At 34.2% G+C, this 25,302-nt stretch overlaps 1 protein-coding gene and 2 long non-coding RNA genes across 3 annotated transcripts in view; 1 reads left to right on the top strand and 2 right to left on the bottom strand.

The window, feature by feature from the left end:
- Positions 1 to 25,302, top strand: part of LOC149772531 (uncharacterized) — a 92,762-nt gene that overhangs the window by 55,073 nt on the left and 12,387 nt on the right. Inside the window, exons 11-14 of the mRNA XM_089947653.1 lie at positions 317 to 427; positions 4,507 to 4,809; positions 14,292 to 14,363; positions 18,194 to 18,240. Of these exons, the coding sequence (XP_089803779.1) occupies positions 317 to 427; positions 4,507 to 4,809; positions 14,292 to 14,363; positions 18,194 to 18,240 (533 nt within the window). The remainder of the gene's footprint in view (positions 1 to 316; positions 428 to 4,506; positions 4,810 to 14,291; positions 14,364 to 18,193; positions 18,241 to 25,302) is intronic.
- On the bottom strand, positions 8,996 to 23,354 carry LOC149772532 (uncharacterized). Its single transcript, XR_016417672.1, has 2 exons — positions 23,237 to 23,354; positions 8,996 to 9,852 (listed from the first exon to the last, which is right to left on the bottom strand). It is a non-coding gene; the product is annotated as an uncharacterized LOC149772532 (long non-coding RNA).
- LOC149772530 (uncharacterized) overlaps positions 23,665 to 25,302 on the bottom strand; it is a 47,977-nt gene continuing 46,339 nt past the window's right edge. The window contains exon 2 of the long non-coding RNA XR_016417670.1: positions 23,665 to 24,238. This is a non-coding gene — a long non-coding RNA (uncharacterized LOC149772530). The remainder of the gene's footprint in view (positions 24,239 to 25,302) is intronic.

The following is a 25,302-nucleotide window of genomic DNA, read 5'->3' as shown; positions in this document are numbered from 1 at the left end:
ATGCTGCTAGGTTATATATTTATATAAAGTTGGCAGTTCTGCTTTGTTTTCAAATATTTTATATAAATATAAAAGCAGCTTATAAACCATTGTGTATATCATTAAACTCCTTACAAGTTCATGGTGTACATGACTGAACAGCTTATACACCACTGTTGTACTTGATTCAACACCTTACAGGCTTTAGGTGTATGAATGCACGTATAGAGAATTCAGAATCAATCATACATTAAACTCATCGTAACTTAGTCTTGATTGTGTTATTTACTATAGGTCATAAAACCAGTGCAACTAGGTATTTCGTTGTTTAATATAGGGCAAGTGGATTATAGGTCGATTGAAGTTGTGCAGATGGATTGGACAACCCATCCACAAGAGCCTATGCTTTGCGCATCCAGAATGAATGCCACAGTCAGAAAAAATGACGGTAATGTTAATCTTTTTTTCTATTGTTGTGCGATATAATGATTTCACACGGCCAATCATGTGTAAGATATGGGAAATTTAGTGTACTCTAAAAGTGTGTACCCACCTTTTAACCATTTCAATATTGATTGGTAGGTTTCATTTATTTTATAAGACCTGATACCCTTGAAATTTTCACTATGAGTATATATTTTCTATACTGTAAAATAAAATGATTTTTTTTACATTAACCCATCTTCGTTTAATTAGATTTCTATGCAGGTTATGCATTTGCATTGAAACATTGAAGACCCATGGGTATTCGTTCAGATTATCACTTCCTTTAGCACATAGACTTATTTTTATCACATAAATCAAGTGTTCCTTCTATCATCCATATTCCATATGGATCCTCCTTTTAATTTTGTTTATGTATTTCAATGAATATGTAGTTGCATAGTATTTTCTATGGGCCCCGAGTGGCCAGGTGGTCTAAAGCGCTCTCCGTTACGGATCACTGCTATCTCACCTCTGTCTGTGTAGGTTAGAGTCTCAGATTCGGCCAGTGTGGGTATTTGATAAAGCTTGCCAGTAGCTTCTCGTGGGTTGGTGGTTCTTTCAGAGGTTTTCCCGGGTTCTTTCTCCACCATTGATACTGGCCGCCATGTATAGCCTATCATATGCTGAAAAGTGGTGTCAAACCCTACAAAGAGAGCAAGAACAACACCATAGACCATATAACTGCAAAAGTGTATCAGTTTTGGTACACTTGTACTTTTTTGATACAGATATATTCTTCAGGTGATAAGGCAATGTGCATCAACTGCTTTGCTGCTTTTGTATACTTGCTTCATGTAAAAGTCTCCTAATTCTTCAAAGACTATTACACTTATGTTAACCTTTGTATCATTTATTTGATACAATAATCATAACCTCATTTTCAGACCTATAGTATCTACGATTTTAAAAATTGGACGCATCTGTATGAGGTCCATTCTCTTATTTCATCAATGTGTCAGTATTGAGCATATTTTACACAAACTGACTTGTGTAAACATTTTGTATTTGCTTCTCATTTCTCGGTTACAGTTAAAGCTAGAATCATGAGGTTAATAATGATATACATATACGCTTACTACTTTTATAACAAAAAAAGACACATATAACCCATATGTCATATTTTACTATCTTTGATTATGCTTGTTAATTTATCCCACGAGTTTAAGACATGTTACATGTATACTATCTAGATTCCTGAGTTGATGCATGTTGATAAGTTCTACATCCAAAAGACGTTTTCGTGATATACTTTTCATGCTCCCTGACTTTCTTCAATTGTTGCACTGCTGTATTAAATATTAAATATTAAAGTCAGTGTTGAAAGTTCACTTATTATGTATTGCTTATATCCCAGAAATTAAAGATATTAAATGGATGCCTGTGCACTCTTAAAGAACATGGGTCACTGTGACCTACTTTGTGTGCTTTATTAACATAAAGAAAGTCATTTTTTATATGCTCGCGTCGGTTCATCCATGTTAGGTACATACACATCCATGTATATCAGGCAGGAATAACTCTTTTAATTCAGCCGCATAGTTTCCATATTAATAATAATGTACATATTGTATACTGTGATATGCTAAAGCCATAGCTTGACTGTATATCTTAGTTCAAATATGAAAATTACAGGTTGCAAACAATCTTTATTAAGAAAAGTAGGAAGTTTAAATTTTATGAGTATGATTCAATGGTTACTGGAGAGTAGTAGTAGCATATGTGAGCTGTGTAACCACTGATTGCATCCATCACAACCGCTCCTGTGGCCTAGCGGTTATAGTGTCAGCCTCGGATGCGGGAGGTTGTGGGTTCGATCCGCGGCAGATTCATACCAAAGACTTACAAAAATGGTACTAACAGCTGCCTCGCTTGGCACTCAGCATTAAGAGGTTAGTGTTAGGGCTGGTCAGCCCGGTGTCAGGATAATGTGACTGGGTGGGACATCATGCCACATGTCTGCGGCATGATGCCCCAGTGCTAGACATCACTATAAACTGCCACATTGCAGACATCATAGCGATATGCCTGAAAAATTGTTAAAGCTACGTTAAAAATCAAAATCACATCACATCACATCACATCCATGACGTTCTTTCAGTTTGTTTCATTGAACCATGGAGAACAGATGCAAGTTTCATTTGAGTTTTTCTCTCTAATCAAATTGGTTATATATTATACTCTGATTATTATCTGGTCATGACTTACTACAGTATAGCCAGTTTTCACCAAGCACTTGGATCCGAAGCTGAAAGTAGAACTCGCTTTCTTCTTCCAAGTGTCATTTGAGAAACATTGAATCGTTTTAGCATATGTTTAGCTAAAAATAAAATCTAGACTAAAAAGTGTGAAACCATTTTACCTAACAAATATTATTTGTTCTAAGATACATTGTTTTGTAGAAGGTAATGATAAGAGTCTAGTATGTAACATATGTGACAAAATGTACAGTCCACCTACAAGGTCCCTTATTCCTCCATTGCCTAGCTTTACATCAAATGAAAAATATATTCCGGCAATGAAAATGTTATTTGATTACTGGAACAAGTTTCCATCAGTGTGAGTTTTAAAATAATGTTAGATGTTTGATAACATCAACCAAATCTTGCATGTTTGATGTTTGACATGTCATTGTTTTGAGATTTGATGTTTGAGATGTCATTGTTTTGAGATAAGCTTCAGAATTGAAATATCGGCTAGTTATACTTACACATAGACAAAACCTGAAACCTGGAAAGTTTGCAATTAGTAGGAGACGTAATACCGTACTAGAAATTATAGCATCATAGAGGTAAAAAATTATATTTCCGGTCAGTGGGTGCAACCTCATGACCAAATTAAAGTGTTTTTATATATGTGTATGTGTATGTCTAAGTTACACACTTTATCCACTGTGATGAAATATATGTAGCTTTAAAGCAACACAGAAACTTGTCAAATAAAGAAATTAGTTTATAAATACGTTTTCTCAACAAAACGAAACTGCATACTTTAATATCTCTTTACTTTGGCCTCTATATTTCTGCTTTATAAATGAACAAATAACGAGACAATACATCCATGGAGAGAACCCAAAACTTGACAACTTCATTTGGGTTCTTAATCACTACAAGCCAGTTTGGATGGCCTGGTATGATAGTAAAACATTCTTCCCGCGCTTAATCTTTTCTTACTGAACCTTGTCAGTGTTTTATAACAATGTGGACAATGGTCATTGCCTTGACTGCGGTAAACATCCACGTTTTAAATGAAGTCTATCTTATGGAACAATAATTTGATATTCTAAAGGGGAGGAATGCCTAAAAAACTATTTTGTTCCAATTTGTAGTATATAACAGACATTAACTGATTATTGATTTTTCTTGAAACAATGAATATTCTAGTCAGATGTCGTGTATGTTCAGCCTTTTGACTGTATCATTACTTCTGAAGAACAAATCATGTAGTTAATATTTGAGTATAAATTCACGGTTTTCTGTTGTATTATTAGTAATTGTCAATCATTATTTTTAAAATATATTTATTGAACGTAAAAGGCATTTTCAATGATTTATATGCTGTGAAAGTAAAGATGGATGATTGTTCAAAATGGTATACTGAATCACGACGAGGTGTCGTTTTCACTATGGGTGATCTTCATTCCTTGGCTGTTTACATATCAATAAGTAATGTCAACCATTCCTTCTGCAATGTAGTTGTCAACTGTGTTCCTGCCAAGGTCTGATGGTGATTTGTATGTATTTCACCTTCTACTCTGCATGGTATCAACATGTGAACCAGCATTAAGTCTTTTTTGTTGCAGATAATCATGTACATGAATTAAAATCTCAAACTTTTGAATCTGGCTTGGTGGACTGTCTTATACTTGCATCATTGAGCTCTTTATGTAAACAGTGTGCAGTGGTATAGAACTTAAAAGTTTGTTTCCAGCTATTAATTTTTGACTTTGCATTTACCCATCTCATCTCGTACTAAAGTAACCATTTTCACACTTTAAAACAGTTTAATATAATTTCAAAATAGTGTTATTTTTGCTATTTTCAGCCTCTGCTAGCTGTGTGCCAGTTTTAGCCGCCAGCCTTTCAGAACCATCAGGTGTTTTTACTCCAGCCTCAAAATCGTGTCCCACTTTAGTCGCATCATTTGGTACCATGCCTGTGTCAACCATACAGTCACCAACAGCTGTTGTCACGCATACCTTATCATCTGGGTCCACAGTTTCCACAACAGCTGGTCTCATGCAAGCCCCAGGATTTCGTTCCACAACAGCTGGTCTCATGCAAGCCCCGAAATTTCGTTCCACAACAGCTAATGTCTTGCATTCACCAGCGTCTAGCTCCACAACAGGTAATTATGTTGTTGATAACTTGGATTGCTGTACATATATTTTCACAAGTTAGGCTTTTTCTAGAGCTTAATCTTGCACTATATTGGAAAGATGTGACAAAAACACAGCAAATTGATAACATCTTTATTTTGTGTCTCTTGAAAAGTTTGTATCCGTTGATGGTGCCCTCTGTTCAGTGTTTGATGACGGTCACCACTTTAGATACAAAATAAAGTAATGTCAACTTCCCTCTGTACAAACAATGTAAACTAACATCTCCTTCTGATTGTGGTCCCCACTTTAGATACAATATAAAGTAATGTCAACTTTCCTCTGTACAAACAATGTAAACTAACATCTCCTTCTGATTGTGGTCCCCACTTTAGATACAATATAAAGTAATGTCAACTTCCCGCTGTAAAAACAATGTAAACTAACATATCCTTTTGAGTGTCGTCCCCACTTTAGACACAATGTAAAGCTGCTTATCAGCTTTATGATTCTACTAAAATTGATATTGTGCTAAGATGTTCTTAGTCAATAAAAGATATTCATTACCTGTGCATGTTATGACAAAATATAAAGAAAGTTGAAGTGAGAAACAAAACACTTCATAAAATGATGCTAGTCTGATTAATTCTAAATATGTACAGAACCCCCATAGCTTTGTGAGTGTATATGCTTGCTGTAGCACTGAGTGCATGGACAAAGACAATTTTTGAAACTACCCAATTTGATGTTTTCTATAAATAGTAAGTTATAAAATATGCCCCTAAAATGCATTGTATTTGTGCTTGTCAGAACACTATGCAGTTACTAAACAATGTTCTTCTCTACCTATGAATGTACTGCACTTATTTGTATCTCATAAATTTTAAACAGATAGCCAAAGGTGTCTTGTCTAAAAATTAAGTCAGAAAATTATGGTTATTTTGAGTAATTTACACTGAATAAAATATATATCTGTCTTACATGATCGTACATTTCTTGGTTAACTGCACATCTATATGCACAATGCAGTGACAATGTTAGTGTAAATATAGTAATACTTTAGAAAACAGTAACATAGATAGTTTTAGTATTTTGATACTTTGGAAACCTGTGTTTGCAATGCTGTCCAGTACATGACAATTGGCACTAATATGAATGTTCCCTATCAAAGCTTAAAGAAAATAAATGGTAATGTAATACAAGTGGACGTGAAACAAAACATACTCATGTCTATCTGTGTGTGTTTCAGAAAATCAAGTTAATATTGTTAACATTTTGCGAATGAGACATGTACCTGAAAAGTAATTAAATCAGGCTATCGAGTATTTTTGGTACCATGTAGTACAAACAAAAGTCAAAAGTTCATACCATTATGTCTCATTTGTCCGTGATTGACAATCCTCGATAGCTTCTGTATGTCATGATGTAATTATCATTGACTTAAAAGTCATGATATGACATAAAGCTATATAAGCAAATTATTTGTTCCGTTACAAACTTAGACCACTGACCCCATCCTTCCTCCTTCTCATCAAATTTGGGTTTAGATTCTGTGGAAATTTATTTAGGTAAGGATAATACTGCATATATTGTTCCTATTTGTCTTGCAATGTGCATTGCTCACTAAGATCAATATTTGGTAATTTAATATTTGCCCCATTGTATAGTAAGTTGGTTTAAATGTGGTCAGTCAGAGTCCATGACAGTTATGATTGTAGGTTCATTTGCAAGCTGGAGAAGACATACTGAGCAAACTCCACCTAGCTGCTCTATATCTTAGTATTACCTCACATAGTCCTTTTCCTGTGCAAGAATATTCATGTTTTAGTTACTGACTTATGGTGGGCCCCGAGTGGCTGAGTGGTTTAAAGCACTCACCACTCTGGATTATTGCCATCTCACTTCTGTCTGCGTGGGTTGGAGTCCAAGACTTGGGTTGCGTGGGTAAGTGGGAAAGCCTGCTATAGCTTGTCGTGGGTCGGTGGTTCTTCCTGGGTTTTCTAGGGTTTTTTCTCCACCAGTTCTACTGGCCGCCATGTATAGCTCCACTTTTGCTGAAAAATGGCGTTAAACCCTAGAACAACAACGACATTAATTGAATGATGATTTTTGTTTGACACTTGTGTTTGTCCATAGTACATGGAACAATTTACAGACATAATTATTCTTGTATTGATATTTTCTTGGTAATTTTCTGTGTGTTCTTACTATTCATATTTTCTAGGTTTTTTAATGTTCCTGTTGATCTTTGCATTTAAATTATTTCCAACCTTTGATTAGTGGTTATCTTGCCAGTTCATCTTCACTCTTCTATGTTCATTGGTACTTGTTCATACATAACTTGCATGAAAAGCTAAGTATATATATCAAAACCATCATCAGCATCATTTGACATATGTAAAACATTCCATGTAAGATTTCACACTACTTTTGACATGAACACATTAACTTAAAACTACCCTATGTGCTTGTCACATTGACCTAAAACTACCCTATGAATATGTTTGCTTGACACATTGACTTCAACTACCTTATGAATATGTATGTTTGGCACATTGAGTTAAACTGCCCTATGAATATGTATGCTTGTCACATTGACTTAAACCTATCTAATGAATATGTATGCATCACATATTTAATTAGAATACCCTATGAATTTATATGCTTGACACATTGACTTTAATTACCCTATGAATATGTATGCTTAACACATTGAAATCCTATTCGCTAGGAATATGTATGCTTGACACCTTGACCTGAACTACCCTAGAAATCTGTATGCTTGACAGATTGACTAAAACTTCCATAGGAATATCCCTGATTGTAACAATGACTTAAACTTCCCTTGGAATGTGCATGCTTGACACATTGACTTAAACCTACCCTATGAATACGTATGCTTGATACACTGACTTAAACCTACCCTATGAATACGTATGCTTGAGACACTGACTTAAACATACCCTATGAATACGCATGCTTGAGACATTGACTTAAACATACCCTATGAATACGTATGCTTGAGACATTGACTTAAACCTACCCTATGAATACGTATGCTTGAGACACTGACTTAAACCTACCCTATGAATACGTATGCTTTAGACATTGACTTAAACCTACCCTATGAATACGTATGCTTGAGACACTGACTTAAACCTACCCTATGAATACGTATGCTTGAGACACTGACTTAAACCTACCCTATGAATACGTATGCTTGAGACACCGACTTAAACCTACCCTATGAATACGCATGCTTGAGACACTGACTTAAACCTACCCTATGAATACGTATGCTTGAGACACTGACTTAAACCTACCCTATGAATACGTATGCTTGAGACACTGACTTAAACCTCCCTATGAATACGTATGCTTGAGACACTGACTTAAACCTACCCTATGAATACGCATGCTTGAGACACTGACTTAAACCTACCCTATGAATACGTATGCTTGAGACATTGACTTAAACCCTATGAATACGTATGCTTGAGACACTGACTTAAACCTACCCTATGAATACGTATGCTTGACACATTGACTTAAACCTACCCTATGAATACGTATGCTTGAGACACTGACTTAAATCTACCCTATGAATACGTATGCTTGAGACATTGACTTAAACCTACCCTATGAATACGTATGCTTGAGACACTGACTTAAACCTACCCTATGAATACGTATGCTTGAGACACTGACTTAAACCTACCCTATGAATACGTATGCTTGAGACACTGACTTAAACCTACCCTATGAATACGTATGCTTGAGACACTGACTTAAACCTACCCTATGAATACGCATGCTTGAGACACTGACTTAAACCTACCCTATGAATACGTATGCTTGAGACATTGACTTAAACCTACCCTATGAATACGTATGCTTGAGACACTGACTTAAACCTACCCTATGAATACGTATGCTTGAGACACTGACTTAAACCTACCCTATGAATACGTATGCTTGAGACATTGACTTAAACCTACCCTATGTATACGTATGCTTGAGACACTGACTTAAACCTACCCTATGAATACGTATGCTTGAGACACTGACTTAAACCTACCCTATGAATACGCATGCTGGAAACATTGACTTAACTTACTCAATGAATATGTAAACTTGACACAATGACTTAAACCTTCTGTCGCAGAATAGCAACCGAGTGGGTTTTTGGACTAAATGAATAAGATAAATACAATGTGAGAAAGATGGAAATTTATGAATGAATTAATAAAGAAAAATATATGATGTAAAATACAATGATTCTCTCACGCTCTCAACATACGATTTACTCAGATCACTCTACACAACATTCACACATCGAACATAAACCAAAAATATTAAATTAGTATGAAGCAGAGATCCAAGAAACCTCATGGACTGCAGATACGCTTCAAATAGTATTTTACATTTTACACAATAAGAGAGATTCTCATAATCTCGAATATGAATTCTATTAAGATTCAAAATAATCTTAAGAACACAACTAAGATTTAAAATAATCTTATGAACATAACGAAGATTCAAAATAATCTTATGAACATAACGAAGATTCAAAATAATCTGAATATAAATACAAAAATGCAGTGGAACAACAGTTGATCCAAACGTATGCTTCCAGACCCTTTGTACAGTCGCACGATTCCTTGGGTTGGCCCACACTCTTATCGACCGCTCGCACCCTTTATGAATCCACCACGAGTACAGTCATATGTTACACGTACAGACAGCATACAGCACCTTTTTCAATTTGCTATGTCTACGTCCGTGGCACACACGTACATACATACATACGTATCGACAGCACGCAGCATTAAATATTCTGGAAACTCCAGATAGCTCTACGCAACTTTAGATGGCTTCGGACAGCTTCAGACCGCTCTAGTCATATTCACAGTCACATTGACAATCACACTTCATAGACACAATCACAGCGACAGTCAGAATCAGCTACAATAACAGTCAGCTACAAACACAGTAAGAATCAGCTTCAAACACAGTCAGCTACAAACACAGTCAGAATCAGCTCAAACACAGTCAGCTACAAACACAGTCAGCTACAATGAAACCAAATTGGTCATAATAGTTTCTATATAATTTCTAGATATATGATAATACTTTAAATATGTGTTGTAATAAATGCATTATTACGCGATAAGACATTACAAACCGAACATGCTTCGCATATCAAATGAAAATGTAAATTTAACACTTACACCTATGGCTAGAGAACAATGCAGAGTGTACACTCCTTGACGTGATCCAAAAACGACCAGTGTGGTTTTAGAAATTGGTCTTACTGAAATCCATAGAAGAGTGAGTACAAGTCAGGGTAGAATACCCGTGCATATCATGTTAGTCATGTTACCTCGTTACAAGTAATCTCTGTGGCTAGGTACATGTTAATACAGTCGCTTACCTGGAAAAACACATTCACCCTAGATAACGTTGTACGCATGTACAACGAGAAATAGTCGAATAGTTTTAAGACAAAACCAAGTTATTTCTTTGCTTAATTCTGTGACACCTACTCTATGAATATATATGCTGGACTCAACTACTTAAACTATTTGACACAACTATTTAAAAATACCCTATGAATATGTATGATTGACACATTTTCGTAAAACTATCATATGATCATGTGTACCTGACATATTGATTTAAAACTAATCTAGGAATATTCATAAGTATCACGTTGATTTAAACTACCATACAAATATGCACGCTTGACACATTGACTTAACCTTCCCTATGAATATATGTCCTTGACGCATTGACTTAAACTATCCTAGGAATAGCCATACATGTTTGACACAATGACTGAATCATACATTATGAATTTGTATGCTTGACACATTGACTTCAACTACCATAATATGTATGATTGATGCTTGTTACATTACCTTAAACAACCCTATGAATATGTTTGCTTGTCCCATTGACTTAATCTGCCCCAGGAATATACATACATGTTTGACACATTGACTTAAACTTCCCTAGGAATATGTGTCCTTGACAAATTGACTTAAAATGCATGAGGAATATGCATACATGCTTGACACATTGTGTTGAACCTACACTAGGACTATATTTGCTTGAATCATTGACTTAAACTACCCTAAGAATATGTGTGCTTGACACATTCACATAAACTACCCTAGGAATATGTATGCATGCACATTGACTTTAACTGCCCCAGGAATATGCATGATTGACATATTGACTTAAACCTACCCTAGGAATATGTATTTTTGACACATTGACCTAAAATATCCTAGGAATATCCATACATGCTTGAGACAATGTCTTAAAAATACCCTATGAATCTGTATGCCTGATACAATGACTTCATCTACCCTTGGACTATGTATGCTTTTCACATTTACATAAACTACCCTATGAATATGTATAATTGACACATTGACTTTAAACTACCCTAGGAATATGTATCCTTGACACATTCATTCAAACTACCCTAGGAATATGCATACATGCTTGGCACATTTACTTAAACCTACACTAGGCGAATGCATACCTGCTTGACATATTGGCTTACACCTACCCTAGGAACATGTATCCTTGACACATTGGCTTAAATTATCCTAGGAATATTCATATATGCTTGGCACATTGTCTTACAATACCCTATGAATTTGTATGCTTGACACATTGACTTCATCTACCTTTGGAATATATATATGCTTTTCACATTGACTTAAACTACCCTATGAATATGCATGCTTTACACATTGACTTAAACTACCCTATGAATATGCATGCTTTACACATTGACTTAAACTACCCTATGAATATGTATGCTTTAAACTTTGACTTAAACCTACCCTATGAATATGTATGCTTACACATTGACTTAAACAACCCAATGAATATGTATGCTTTACAGATTGACTTAAACTACCCTATGAATATGTATGCTTTAAACTTTGACTTAAACTACCCAATGAATATGTATGCTGTACACATTGACTTAAACTACCATTGAAATATGTATGCTTCTCACATTGACTAAAACTACCCTAGGATTTCGCATACATGCTTGATACGACTTAAACTGCCCTAGGAATATGTATGATTTTACACATTGCATTAAACTTCCCTAGAAATATGGATGTTTGACACACTGACTTGAACTTCCCTGGAATATTCATACTTGACACATGGAATTAAAGATCCCTAGGAATAGGTATGCTTGACACACTGTCTTAAAGTACCATAGGAATATGCATACATGTTTGACACATTGAGTTAAACCTGCTCTATTAATATGTATGCTTGACACATTGAGTTAAACCTACTCAATGAATATGTATGCTTGACACATTGAGTTAAACTACCCTAGGAATATGCATACCTGACTGACACATTTAGTTAAATGACCCTACGAATATGTATTCTTATCACATTCACTTGAACTACACTAGCAATATGCATACATGCTTGACACATTGACTTAAACGTCCCCTATGAATATTTATGCTGGTCACATTGACTTTAAACTACCCTAGGGATGTGTATGCTTGTCACCTTGACTATAAAGTACCCTGTGAAAATGTTTGCTTGACACATTGATGTAAACTACCTTAGGAATATGCGTGCATGCTTGATGCATTGAACTAAACTTACTCTATGAATATTTATGCTGATATATTGACTTAAACCAACCCTATAAAAAGGTATGGTTGACACATTGACTTAAACTACCCTATGAATATGAATATATATATATATATATAATATATATATATATATATATATATATATATATATATATATATATATATATATATATATATATATATATATATATATATATATATATATGCCTGAAACATTGACTTAAACTACTCTAGGAATATTTGTACATGCTTGATACAGTGACGTAAACCTACCCTATGAATATGTATGTTTATCACTTAACACTTTGATTTAATCTACCCTAGGAATATATATGCCTGACACATTGACTTAAACCTCCTCTATGAATATGTATGTTTGACACATTGATTTTATCTACCCTAGGAATATGAATACATGTTTGACACATTGACTTAATCTACCCTGGTAATATGATTATATATATATATGTATCCTTGACAGATTGACTTAAACTATCCTATGAATATGCATACATACTTGAGACATTGACTTTAACTACCCTAGGAATATGCATACATGTTTGACACATTGACTAAACCCTTTCCACTAAATATGCATGCTTTTCCATTTTCATGTATATTTGCATAGATGTTGATCAATTAGAGTTTAAGATTTAAACGTTTCTAATACAACTGGTAAAAAGTTTGATTCAATTGTAAAAATTACTACAGGTGTAGGCAATGGTTCAGTTACAGGTTACAACTTTTGGTTTTGCTTCATTTATAGTGACCACCTTAGTCAATTATTTATAGTGACCACCTTAGTCAACTATTTATAGTGGCCACCTTAGTCAACTATTTATTATTTTTGTTCAGTTACAACCTGTTGTTATGGATTCATTTGTGGTAAAACTTGATATTGGTTCAATTATTGATAATATTTCAGTAATTCTTGATCCAATATAATCTATCTTTTCAGGATGTAATGCATAGTGTGGGAATTGCCTTTGTATCTTCGATTGCCAGTTTATATATCAGTGTACCTCCATGTTTGTGTTTAACATTGCTGGTGAATTTTCAGTCATAACTCATGGTAACACTTTCGTATATAAACTTAATTACTAATGATAGAGGTATACCTGCGTTTAAAATATGAGCCATCTGAGCATGACAAAGAAAACCCCATAAACCCAAACCAAAAACTATTGAATTATTGAAAACAATGAATGTTGACATCTATTTTGAAAATTCCATCACCAACACATACGTTTCTCACATCACTACTCTGATTGGAATGTTAAGAAAAAACATTTTGCCATTGTATTTCTTATAACAAAAGAAGCCACGATGTCAACGTTATATAATTATTATCTACGTTTTATGTATTGCACAGGATTGATTGTTACAGACATGTATTTAATAAGTTAGTTTAATGTCTTGGACAACTGGGGTCATTCAGGCTATAGTCCTTCATAAGTATTTGGGACCTCTCAATGTACATTGTGTCATGTGTTTGTCATGTACATATATTACTGGAGAGCGTTTCAATAGTGTAATTAATGGCTATAAAGGAAACGATATTGGAAAATCTGTTCAGATCTATCTCAGATATGTGTTAGTCACCATAAATATTTTTTAAATGATTCTTTGTATATCTCTTAGAACATATGGTGGGCTTATTTGAATCATATATATTCCTCCTTCTGATGCCTATTGTTATTTTATTTGACATCAGAGCTAACATTGAAAAGGGAACATGTATCTCTGTGTCAGTTGATCTTTAAAGTCTATACCAATATTGCTCATAAGACTTACAAGTTTGTTTTGTCACCTATTATTTTTTATGTTTTTATTTATAATTATATATAACCTTGTAGGTAACAAGGCACAGAAGAGGAGATTAAGTGATGACCAAGATGAATCCAAACAATTCTTGTCAAAACATCAAGGTATGCAAATGTTCTGAACTGCCCTTTACACTCCAGTTTCAATGTATTAATATTCTTCCACAAACAAATGGATGCCATGTTGACATGTGAGTCGTGCCAGAGACACAATTTCATCTTTTTAAACTTACAAAGTTATGTGGCTTGGGATCTGTTTATCCCTGAAGTTCATCTCTTTGTTCATATATATAAAATAGCTTGCAACTCATTCAGGGCATTTCACGCATACATATAATCTGTCTTGGTGTCCATTATGAATTATACCCCAACTCCTGTATTCATAGGTATTTACATGTACCTAGCACAGGTACATCGTAGTTGAGGGATATTTAAACCCTTAACACCTCAAAAATGTAAAATCAAACCTTATTTTATCAGTGCAAGGATTTATAAATTTGGGAAAATGAAATCACTATATGTTATAGTGTGATTCATAGAGGATGGGAGGCAGTCTAGAGTACATTTCTACTTTAAAATACTTAAAATGCTTTGAATTGTCCACAGTCTATATTCATTATCACCATGGAAACAAAGTGTAGCATACAGAAGCATTATATTGAGAGTATTCTAACACCGCCTAATAATATAAAAACTGAGAGTATGATTACAGAGTACCCTTGAGTAGGAGTCTTTATATAAGCGATGGACAGAGTTGGATATTTCACCTCTAGACATCTGTTGTTTGGAAAAATTTCTACGTTTTCCATAATTGTGTTAGAATCGTGAAACTCTAGCAGGGGTCAAGCTAGACTTGAATTTTAGGGAGACGTGACCTTTAGGACAGAACGTAGATGAACAGGGATAAATCAAAGAAAAGCAAGTGTATATAGAATACAAATAGCAAGAATAGAAATTGTATGGCTATTAACAGTTCTTTAAAGTGCACTTGATACCAACAAGGATCGTGTGTCAAGAGATTAAGATAAATGCAATTAACTGACAAAGAACAGTGTAAAGCTAGTTTCTAACTATCCTAAACACTTTCGACTCTAGAGGAAAATATAAAACACAGACTTATGTCTTGTAAAGAAAATATGAAAAACGTTAAGGTTACAAATGTTTACGTGACTATTTTACAGGAATAAAAGCTTGAAAGTTTCGTATGTTTCAACTAGTTGGCTTCAACTTGATGTTGATGATGAAACAGTCTTTATATTGACCCAGAAGCAGAAAAGCCATATTGCCATGCTTTTGATGTGCAGAAGGGCTGTTCCAGTGCAATATACTTGGTACCCAGGGAAGGCAATTTTAATATGGGATAGTCACCCATTGATGCAATTTGGAACTTTGTATCATTTTCAGATGAATTTTCTGGGTAACCAGAGTGCCCTGTCATATATATTGTATTAAAGTGCTTTCCCTGGGTACCATGTATGTTTAAATGGAACAGCCCTAATCAAAAATTATATCCCATATATTTAATTGAGTAATAATTGTAGGCTATTGTGTGACTAATGAGCAAATTGAAAGAATTACTTAAATAAAAATGTACCAGCTACACAAATATGATTTTATTTGTGCGTGGCTCCTTTTTCTAGTCCTCTTGGTTTACACCACTTGGTTTCAATGTTCTAAGGCAACAAATCCAGTAAGATTTCAGTTTTCTCTCTGGTTTGACAATTCTGTTGGGGTTGTGAGCAACTGCAATAAGTGTTACATCACTGAATGTGAGCCTACATGAATAGAAGTGTTCTGCAACTACATTTCTGTACAGCTTTTTATCATCCAATCAGATTTGTCAAGGTTGATTTTAATTGTGTGTAACTTTTCAGTTTCTCCAAGATACTAAAGGCAACAGATCTTACATGCAATGAGATAAATTACATTTTCTGTTTCGCACGTTCTGTCTGGAGTATGTATGTTCAGTTTTTTGCTTGTCGCTGTACTAGACTATGTGCTGATACCTATCATATGTTGACATGTTTGGCATCTTTTATCGCCACAGGGACCATATTTACTAGGTTGGTCTTGGCTAGTGTTTGGCATTTGTTTTTCCCTTACAAGTATGTCTTTGAGGTTTGGTTAGTCTTTGTTAGGCAACAACTGGTTTGTTCAGGAGGATTAATTTTAATGTTGCATACAAGTCCACAATGGGCCAGCGTTTCTGGATGAGTTTACCTACGTTCGGGTTCTCTGGATGTTAGAGTAGAATAAATGGTATCTGATCAATCGTTTCCTTTTCTCTGTATTTTAGTGAGTCATTACAGTTCATTAGTCTAGCTCTTTGGGTTGCCTCCACTATGTAGTCATTTTTGGAGCCTCGGTTAATCAAATGTTCAGATAACTCTTCAGATCTTTTTTGGAATGTTTTATCATCGCATTCTGCATAACTGCAGTGCCTGGCTATATGGGATGTTCTGAATCCAGTGTATTGGATGACATCTGGTTGGGAGAAGATACTGGTGTTTTTGTGTCAGTTGGTTTTTAGTAGAAGCCTATATGGAGTTTGCTTTCTACCAGTCTGGTTGTTGTGTCCAGAAAAAGTGGTTTGAGTTGGTGACTTAAGCCATAAATTTTACTAACTGATGGAATGGTGTCAAAGTTGGAGACTTCTGCCATGAACTTTGTTGAAGTTGAAAGTTATCAAAGGCAATTAAACTCCAGCCTTCAATAAAATTTGCAGCATATGTCTCCAATTCAAACAGAGTGGTACTGCCCAGACACAGCGGTGTTCAGCTTCATTTCTTCCTCACAGGTTCACTTAAATTTTCGGGGTCGAGTGGTCTAAAGCGCTCTTTGTTACGTATCACTGCCATCTCACCTCTGTCTGCGGCAGTTCGAATCTAAGATTCAGCCAATGTGGGTATGTGAGAAAGCTTGCAAGTAGCTTCTCGTGGGTCGGTGGTTCTTTCCGGGATTTTCCCGGATTCTTCCTCCACCATTAATACTGGCCGCCATATATAGCCTATCGTTTGCTGAAAAATGGCGTCAAACCCCACAACAAAAACAACATTTAAATTTTCAAGCTGATTTCATTAAGAAAAAAATGCACATGTGGCAGTTAAAATCTTCAGGCCACCAATTCTATTCTTAAAACGCATTATTGTTAAGGTTTTGAAACACACATTTTTAAGTTTCTTTCATTACATGATAACTTACTGAAATTGGACAGTGATAGTTGCTATAACCAGAGACATATATATATATATATATATATATATATATATATATATATATATATATATATATATATATATATATATATATATATATATATATATATATATATATATATATATATATCACATCTTTGCTATAACTTACTCCAGGAAAGGGTTATTGGCCAATCAGCAATCAAAACTTCTGCCTGTGAATGTACAAGAGTGTGTTTGTTTGCCTGCACATTTTGCCTTGCCTACAACACAATACCAGAAATAAGTGCTAAGTTGAGGTAGAATCTCAAAACAAATGGTCACTCAATGCACATCTAAAAAATAATGGAAAAGCCATACTCGGTTTCCAAACAAAAAAGGCGAAGTTTTTATTCTTTTTAGAAAACTTAGTCACCCATTTCGCAAGTTATAAAAATATTTATAAACGTTTCTTAAGTATAATATTGTTTTTAATTTTAATGGATCTTGTTTTGTGTAAAGGTATCATTATATAAAACGTCTGTTTTGAGTTAAATTTCTCTTTAGACATGTGATTAATAAATGCACGTTTAGTTCCTCGCTAAATTGCATCTTATATTGTCATTATTATTTACTTAAATAGATGTGAATAATTTAGTTTTTTTGTTTTGTAATGTTTTTACAAGTCAACACATTTCATAAAATGTCTGCATGGTTGTGTGCACATATTTATTTTATTGTATCATTTAATCCATATTTTAGGAACATTTGGAAGTGCAAGCACTAGTAGTGTCATGGAAGAACAGTCTGTAAGTAAATTATGAAATATGATCTAAACGTTTTTACAGTAGTTTAAAGGAAATCCTTATTATGATAAGTGAAGTTAGATTTCAGTTATTTGTTTATAGAAACGAATATGTGAAAATTATATTTGTATGAACATTGTAGTCCTATTTTATACTATGAGAGTCATTATTCATTAGACACAAACTCTGAACATAGCAATCTTATTTCGTACCCCAAAATCAGTATTCATTAGATATAACCTCTGTACATAGCAGTCCTATTTTGTAAACAAGAGTATCAGTATTTATTAAAGAAAATAGCAATCCTTTTTTCTACCAAACATATAGTATTATATATTAGACGGGATGAAAATAGTAATGCAGAATTGAAATAATTTGGAAAGAGGTTTTAAATACACTTGTAGCCACTGCATAATCTGAATGAAACAAGGCATATTAATACCTGGCAGCTAATGTTAGAATGCAATATATTGTGCGTTCTTTGAATTTAATTTTGTCCACTTCATAGCTGGCAGCAGTGGCTTGATTTCTGTTCTTCATGAATTCGTCTCTCCATGATCCATTACAACAGTGTTTTATCTGAATAGTATTTATTCATCATATTTGTAAGCAGCTTTGCGTTATAATGTCAGGGGATTCAGAATAGTTGCAAGCAATATACAGGTAGAGTGGCTAGATTAATATATTGTACTTAAGATCGTAATAATGTGAACTAATTACTAGCAATTTTTTTAAGTCTTTTCACTTTTCGTATAATTATACAATATCATATGAATTGTAATGTTCTAGGAAATCAGATAACTGAAAAAGCTACACGGAGGATATTAATAATAATCATAATAATAATAATGTTATCTTATAATGTATAACGTAGCTAAATGACTGTCACATAGATATTGAATAGATATCGTGGAACTAATGTTTACATAACAACTGTAATATTTATGCTAATACACCTATACAATATTGATCATTTTACCGATCTTTCATAACACCCGTTGACCTCAGGAATGACATTGTCAGCTAAGACATAGAAATTTATGAGTCCATGGCATCTAAATTTGTGTCAGAGTCATTTAGTGTCAAAGTCATATAAACATAGTTCAAAGTCACTGAGTGTCAAAGTCACAACACATTTCAAAGTCACTTAGAATCCAAAGCATCTATTTATACGTATAAGACTTTTAATTTCCATACCATCACAATATATTTTAAAGTCAACTAGAGTCCAAAAAATACAAATATACTTCAGTTAATTCGAGTCCAAGACATTCAAATATACTTCAAAGTCAGTTCGAGTCCAAGACATTCAAATATACCTCAACGTCAGTTAGAGTCCAAGACTTTCAAATATACTTCAAAGTCAGTTAGAGGCTAATGCTTTCAAATATACTTCCAAGTCAGTTAGAGTCCAAGACATAAAATGTAATTCAGAGTCAATTTGCGTCCAAGACATTCAGATATACTTTAAAGTCAACTAGAGTCCAAGACATCAAGGTATGCTTCAGAGTCAGTTAGCTTCCAGTATATCCATATATACTTAAAGGTCAGTTGGAGTTCGAGGTATCCACATATATTTCAAACTCATTTATCGTCCAGGGCATCCATATGTATTTCAAAGTCATTTAGAGTCCAAGACATTGAAATATACTTCAGAGTCAATTCGAGTCCAATACATTCAGATATACTTCAAAGTTTGTTAGAGTCCAAGACATCAAGGTATACTTCAATGTCAGTTAGCTTCCAATATATCCATATATACTTCAAGGTCAGTTGGGGTTCAAGGCATCCAAATATACTTCAAACTCATTTATCGTCTTTTACTTTTAAGTCATATAGAGTCCTATATAATCAAATAAATTCAAACGTTCTTCAAAGTCCATGATATTATTCAAACAATTTCATAAATATCATTTTAAATAACATAGCTAAGATTTGCTTAATACAGTATTTTATGAATTCACTGCAGTATTATAAAGATTATGGCTTTAAATTATATGGAGAAAAAAATTATGAAATATCAGAGTTCTCCAAAGCAGTCAGGTTTGCACAGTTTTGCCAGTCATTTCTCCAGTAATACATGTTACAATTTAGTGTAACTAGTATTTAGACTGACAGAAAACCTAGTATATGTAACAGGCAAATTTTGCCCAAGTATTGTCCTCATGGGGTGATTGCCATAACCACCTACGTCAAGAAGAGCATCCTCCAATTAATGAAAGTATACTGACATGGTATTGTTAGTTTTTCACAGCATGTGAAATATGTATTGTCATGAAAGTGTACTGACATAGTATTATAAGTTACTCACAGCAAATAATGTAGGTTTTTTACTTATAGTGTTGCTATATATATATATATATATATATATATATATATATATATATATATAACATTTGGTCAATGACTAAAGATTGTAAACAATATATTGGGCTATAAATAGTTTGTTTACATTGGTTTGAGTTCTAGAAAATGAACCTCTGTACAGTTTAAAGTAAATTTTGATTGGATGGTTGAAGTGTTTCAACATTTGTCAAGAGGGAATGTAATGTGACATGTATCATGTGTTGAGGTATGGCGACACATGTATTGCAACAGTCATAACAGATTCGTGGAGATATATGTAGAGAGGAGGAAATACACAGTTCTTCATATTCCTATTAATGTTTTAATTTTAAAATCAGTCTGTTAGTTGTGTTCAGATATAATCCGATAGGATTTATTCCATTATGTATTGAACATTCTTCGCTGGAATTACAACTTGATCATTGACTTTAGGCTAAATTATTACTTAGGGAGTACTGTGAATTCATTCAAATACATTCTGGGCAATGCCATTGGGACATATCAATATTGTTAGCACTTCAGCACTTTCAAGGGTATTGATACATTTGACATTAAATACCTAGAATTCATTTAGTGCTCTTTTTGACATGCAGTTAGTTTGAATTGTATTGATACTACTGAAAGTTCCTCTTAAATTTTCAATGTAAAATTGAGAGAGTTAGGTCATTTCATATGTTTTACAAATTTGACAATTTCGCTTGTTTCTTTTACTTGGCATAGAGTTGTAACAGTTGGTTGACATGGTATTATGAGTTGCACCATATGTTCTAATCTACCATTTAGAGAACTGCAAAATAGATATAAAATCATCTAGAAACACCGGCTCATCGTGGAATTGTATGATACACTCAAGTTAAGCATTGTCATATGTTACAATTCTAGAACTTAACATATGTAACAATAAGCCAGCAATTTAATTACAATTTAACTAAAAAAAATTCCTTTGATATGATTCAGGTGGTAGAGTGGTCTAAATCACTTGCCTTTAATGATCACTGCCATATCATCCCTGTTTACATGGGATCAAGTCTCGTGCGTCACCAGTTTGCGTTTGTGAGAAATCTGCCAGTAACGTTTTTTTTGTGGTCAGTGGTTCCTTTCGCAGGATTGGCTGTTCATCTAGGCATAAGAAACATTAAATACACTGCCCAGGACTACAACATGTTCTGAATAGTCATCAGTGTCCTGGTATAACAATATTCTTGAATCGACTGATATTGACATTGTTGTAATCCAGAATGTCTTTAAATGATCCGAAGTAATTTAATAATCAGAACGTTAATGAGCGTTTCTTTAATTTCATTAATCCATCTTGATTTTTTTTTGATTCAGTACAGCTGTAAACTTTATTGATTCCCACATATTGATTTAATACATCAATGAAATTATTTGATCATTATCCAACTATATATATATATATATATATATATATATAATATATATATATATATATATATATATATATATATACATTCATTTGACCAGTGTTGCAATAGAATATTCAGGAAACTCAATGTTCCTAATGGAAAATTCCACCAACTTGTAAACAAGGCTACATCAGCTCCATTCGCAAATATCTTTCAGTTGATGCCATTTAAACACTTGTGTGTTAATTAGTACTTTCAAGACTGGACTTTTGTAATTTAATTTTGTCTGGTTCATCTCAATATCTACTCCAAAAACTCCCCGCTGCTATGTACCCTACACTGGCTATCCATTCGATAAAGAATACAACACATAATTTGTTCTCTGTGCTACGTTTCGACTCTAGTCCAACATACATATCCGACCTCACCGATGTGTATAGCCAGCAATATACTTACGCTCCTTTTCTAACAATCGTTTACTCATTATTCCCATTAGGAAAACAAAGTCATATGGACCCATCAACGTGGAATGAATTGCCCACTGAACTTAGAGACAAAGACGAAGTGATCACATTCAAAAGATCTCTAAAAACTCACTTATTTCGACTGCAAGAACAAACTTAAGGACCTTATAATGTTTCCCACCTTAAATATTTTCAGCATGTTTCTTTCTTTGATTTCTAATTTCGTTTTGCTTGTGTTTGTAATCGTATCATTATATATATTTTTTATATTATATGTTTTGTCTAATGTTGCAAATCGCTTAGAACTTCTAAAGATTAGGTTCTATACAAAATCCGCATTATTATTATTATTATTATTATTATTATTATTATTATTATTATACCTTGAACTCAATTATAGTAAAGATCTTGCTTGCTCCTTGCACATATTCAGGTGGGTAAAAACTTTTTTGTACAGCTTATGATCATGCCAAAAGTCTGGCACACATACTAAATTAAATTAACAAAGCATAAGACAACATACTGGCATGGTATGTTTAGTTATTCATAGCAAGGGAAATATGTTTTGTCAGAATCGGCAGAAATGGGATTATGAATTACGTTGTTTTAGTAGGCAGAATATGTGTAGGAAAATGACTTAGAATTGTAAAAGACAATAAATGTGCATACATGTTATTCAGAAGTAGCAAATGTAGTTTATCATCATATTGTAGGACTCTTACAGACTGGAATGTATGCTATAGTCAATGCAGTATACTTTCCCAGTGGAAAAGACATGAAAAGAACTCTATCACAGTCTGTAAAAAGAAATGTTATACTGACCATGACTGGACTATATACATAGAACTTCTCGGATCTTGACAGAAAACCTAGTATTTTGAATAGCACAATTGCACTGAAAATAAAAATTGGCAATGAGGATGATTGGAAAATGTTTGAGTTATAAAACAAATTTCACACATACAATTGTATTGATACAAAGGTTCTGAATCACACAAAATACAATACAATACCTATAGAAAGTGCCACCTTTATAAAATAAAAATCTGATTACAAGGGAAAATGTTCAAGGTTTCATTTTTTTACATGAAGCAATATATATGTTCTGCATATAAAGACAACCTGGCCATAATGACAGCATATTGTAGTCACGTGCTTATAGAAAACTTTTTGGGAATCATTCTGTATTGTGCGGTGCATGAGAATAATTGAAAACATATCTCCCTCCTTTACAAGTGTATGTTTGTGTGGCGTTCTGTCGTATTGGGGTGGGGTTCTCCCAATATAATTTAATTAAATTAAATTGAAAGTTCCACCCTGGCTCGTTAGGTTAGAAAGTTAAATTAGTGATGATGTAGATTTACAGCTCTGAGCCCCCAGTCAGCAATGCCGACGGTTAAATTATAGAGAACACGAAGATGAAATTCATTCAATAACAATTTAATAAATGTGATAATTTAAAACGATAACTTCCAATCACTCGTCTTTCCTCGACCAAGTGACAGCCTAATTCATCCCGTGATTTACAGTGTGAGTTCGATTTTCCCCCTGTCCTTGCATCTACTCATCTATTTCTTCCCGCTGATTCCTTCCTTCTTTCCGCTCCTCTAACTCCTCCTTTGTCTCCGTTTCCCTCTCTACTATCTCCTCCAGCTTCGCTCCAGACTTCAACTTCTCCTTTCTTCTCCTTTCCCTCTCTATTATCTCCTCCTCCAATTCCGCTCCCATACTTCAACTCCACCCTCTTCTCCTTCCCTCCTTTCCTCCGTCTCTCTATCCGAGAAAACGGGACCAAACTTTAACTGGTCTGTCCCTCAAAGCTTCCTGTGAAAAACCACAAGGCGTTAACAAATGTTTTATCGAACCTCACCTCACACTATAACGACAATTAACCATCAGATAGCTGTCACTGTTTCGGCCACGCATGCATACACATCGAAATTCCCACACACTTCTTGCAGGGTAAACAATGGCATAATAACACAGTATCAGCGAATTGTTATACAGACATCAATACATTGCGTCACGTCAGTATATACACATATATATTTAATCTCATCGTACTACAATCTGACAAAATCAGACGCATGTCTGTACATTACAAATATTCAACAATGGCAAAATCTATAATCATATGAACATATGTGTTAGTCTACTATAAAATACTCACATAGTAAATTACAATATTAACTCTTACGACGGCTGGCAAGCTATATAATTCTTTACAAATATCAACTCATTTCTTCAAAATATGCAAACATATTAACAAAACAAAGTAATTCTTCGTACTACGATTCTAAGTAAGTATACATACGACCTACAATTAAAATGCAGTCGCATTCCACAAAGACTGAACAAATATCTATTGACCTTTTGAAGCTTTCTGTACTTAGAATTTCCCACTCTAAGATTTTCCCGCCAATAACGAATGGCTATTCGGAGTTACGCTAACCTCTTCTCTGGGTAATTTCTCTCAGCGAACTAACTTTTGCCGGAAAACGCAGGGATATCATTCTACCCAAATCAAGGTCTCCCCCCATCTCGATTCTGATTGGGTGGCGCTGTGCCCCTGTCCAATCGTCTTAGCGGCCAGTTCAACCTGTCTGTCTGTTTGCAGGGGAAAGAAGTTAGGACACTCCCACTCTTCTTCATGCAATTTCTTTTGATCTGGGAACATTTCGACACCTAGGTGATAACTGACTATCGGGCGCCTCGCAACTCCGATGTCCGGTTTTTCGATTCTACCCACAACAGTCTTACGTAACGGATTAGTGCTAGTCTTCGGCAATGTTCGACATCAAACAATGACCCGTCATAATTACCTTGTTTATACATGTTTCAAACTGGGCTACTCTGGGTCAGGGTAAACATGACAGTTTGACTGAAAG

This window comes from Sinohyriopsis cumingii, unplaced genomic scaffold, assembly GCF_028554795.1.
Source record: "Sinohyriopsis cumingii isolate HCF-2022 unplaced genomic scaffold, ASM2855479v2 utg001397l, whole genome shotgun sequence".
NCBI lineage: Eukaryota > Metazoa > Mollusca > Bivalvia > Unionida > Unionidae > Sinohyriopsis > Sinohyriopsis cumingii.
Note: the sequence above shows the minus strand (reverse complement) of the source record. Positions and strands in the feature narration are given on the sequence as shown.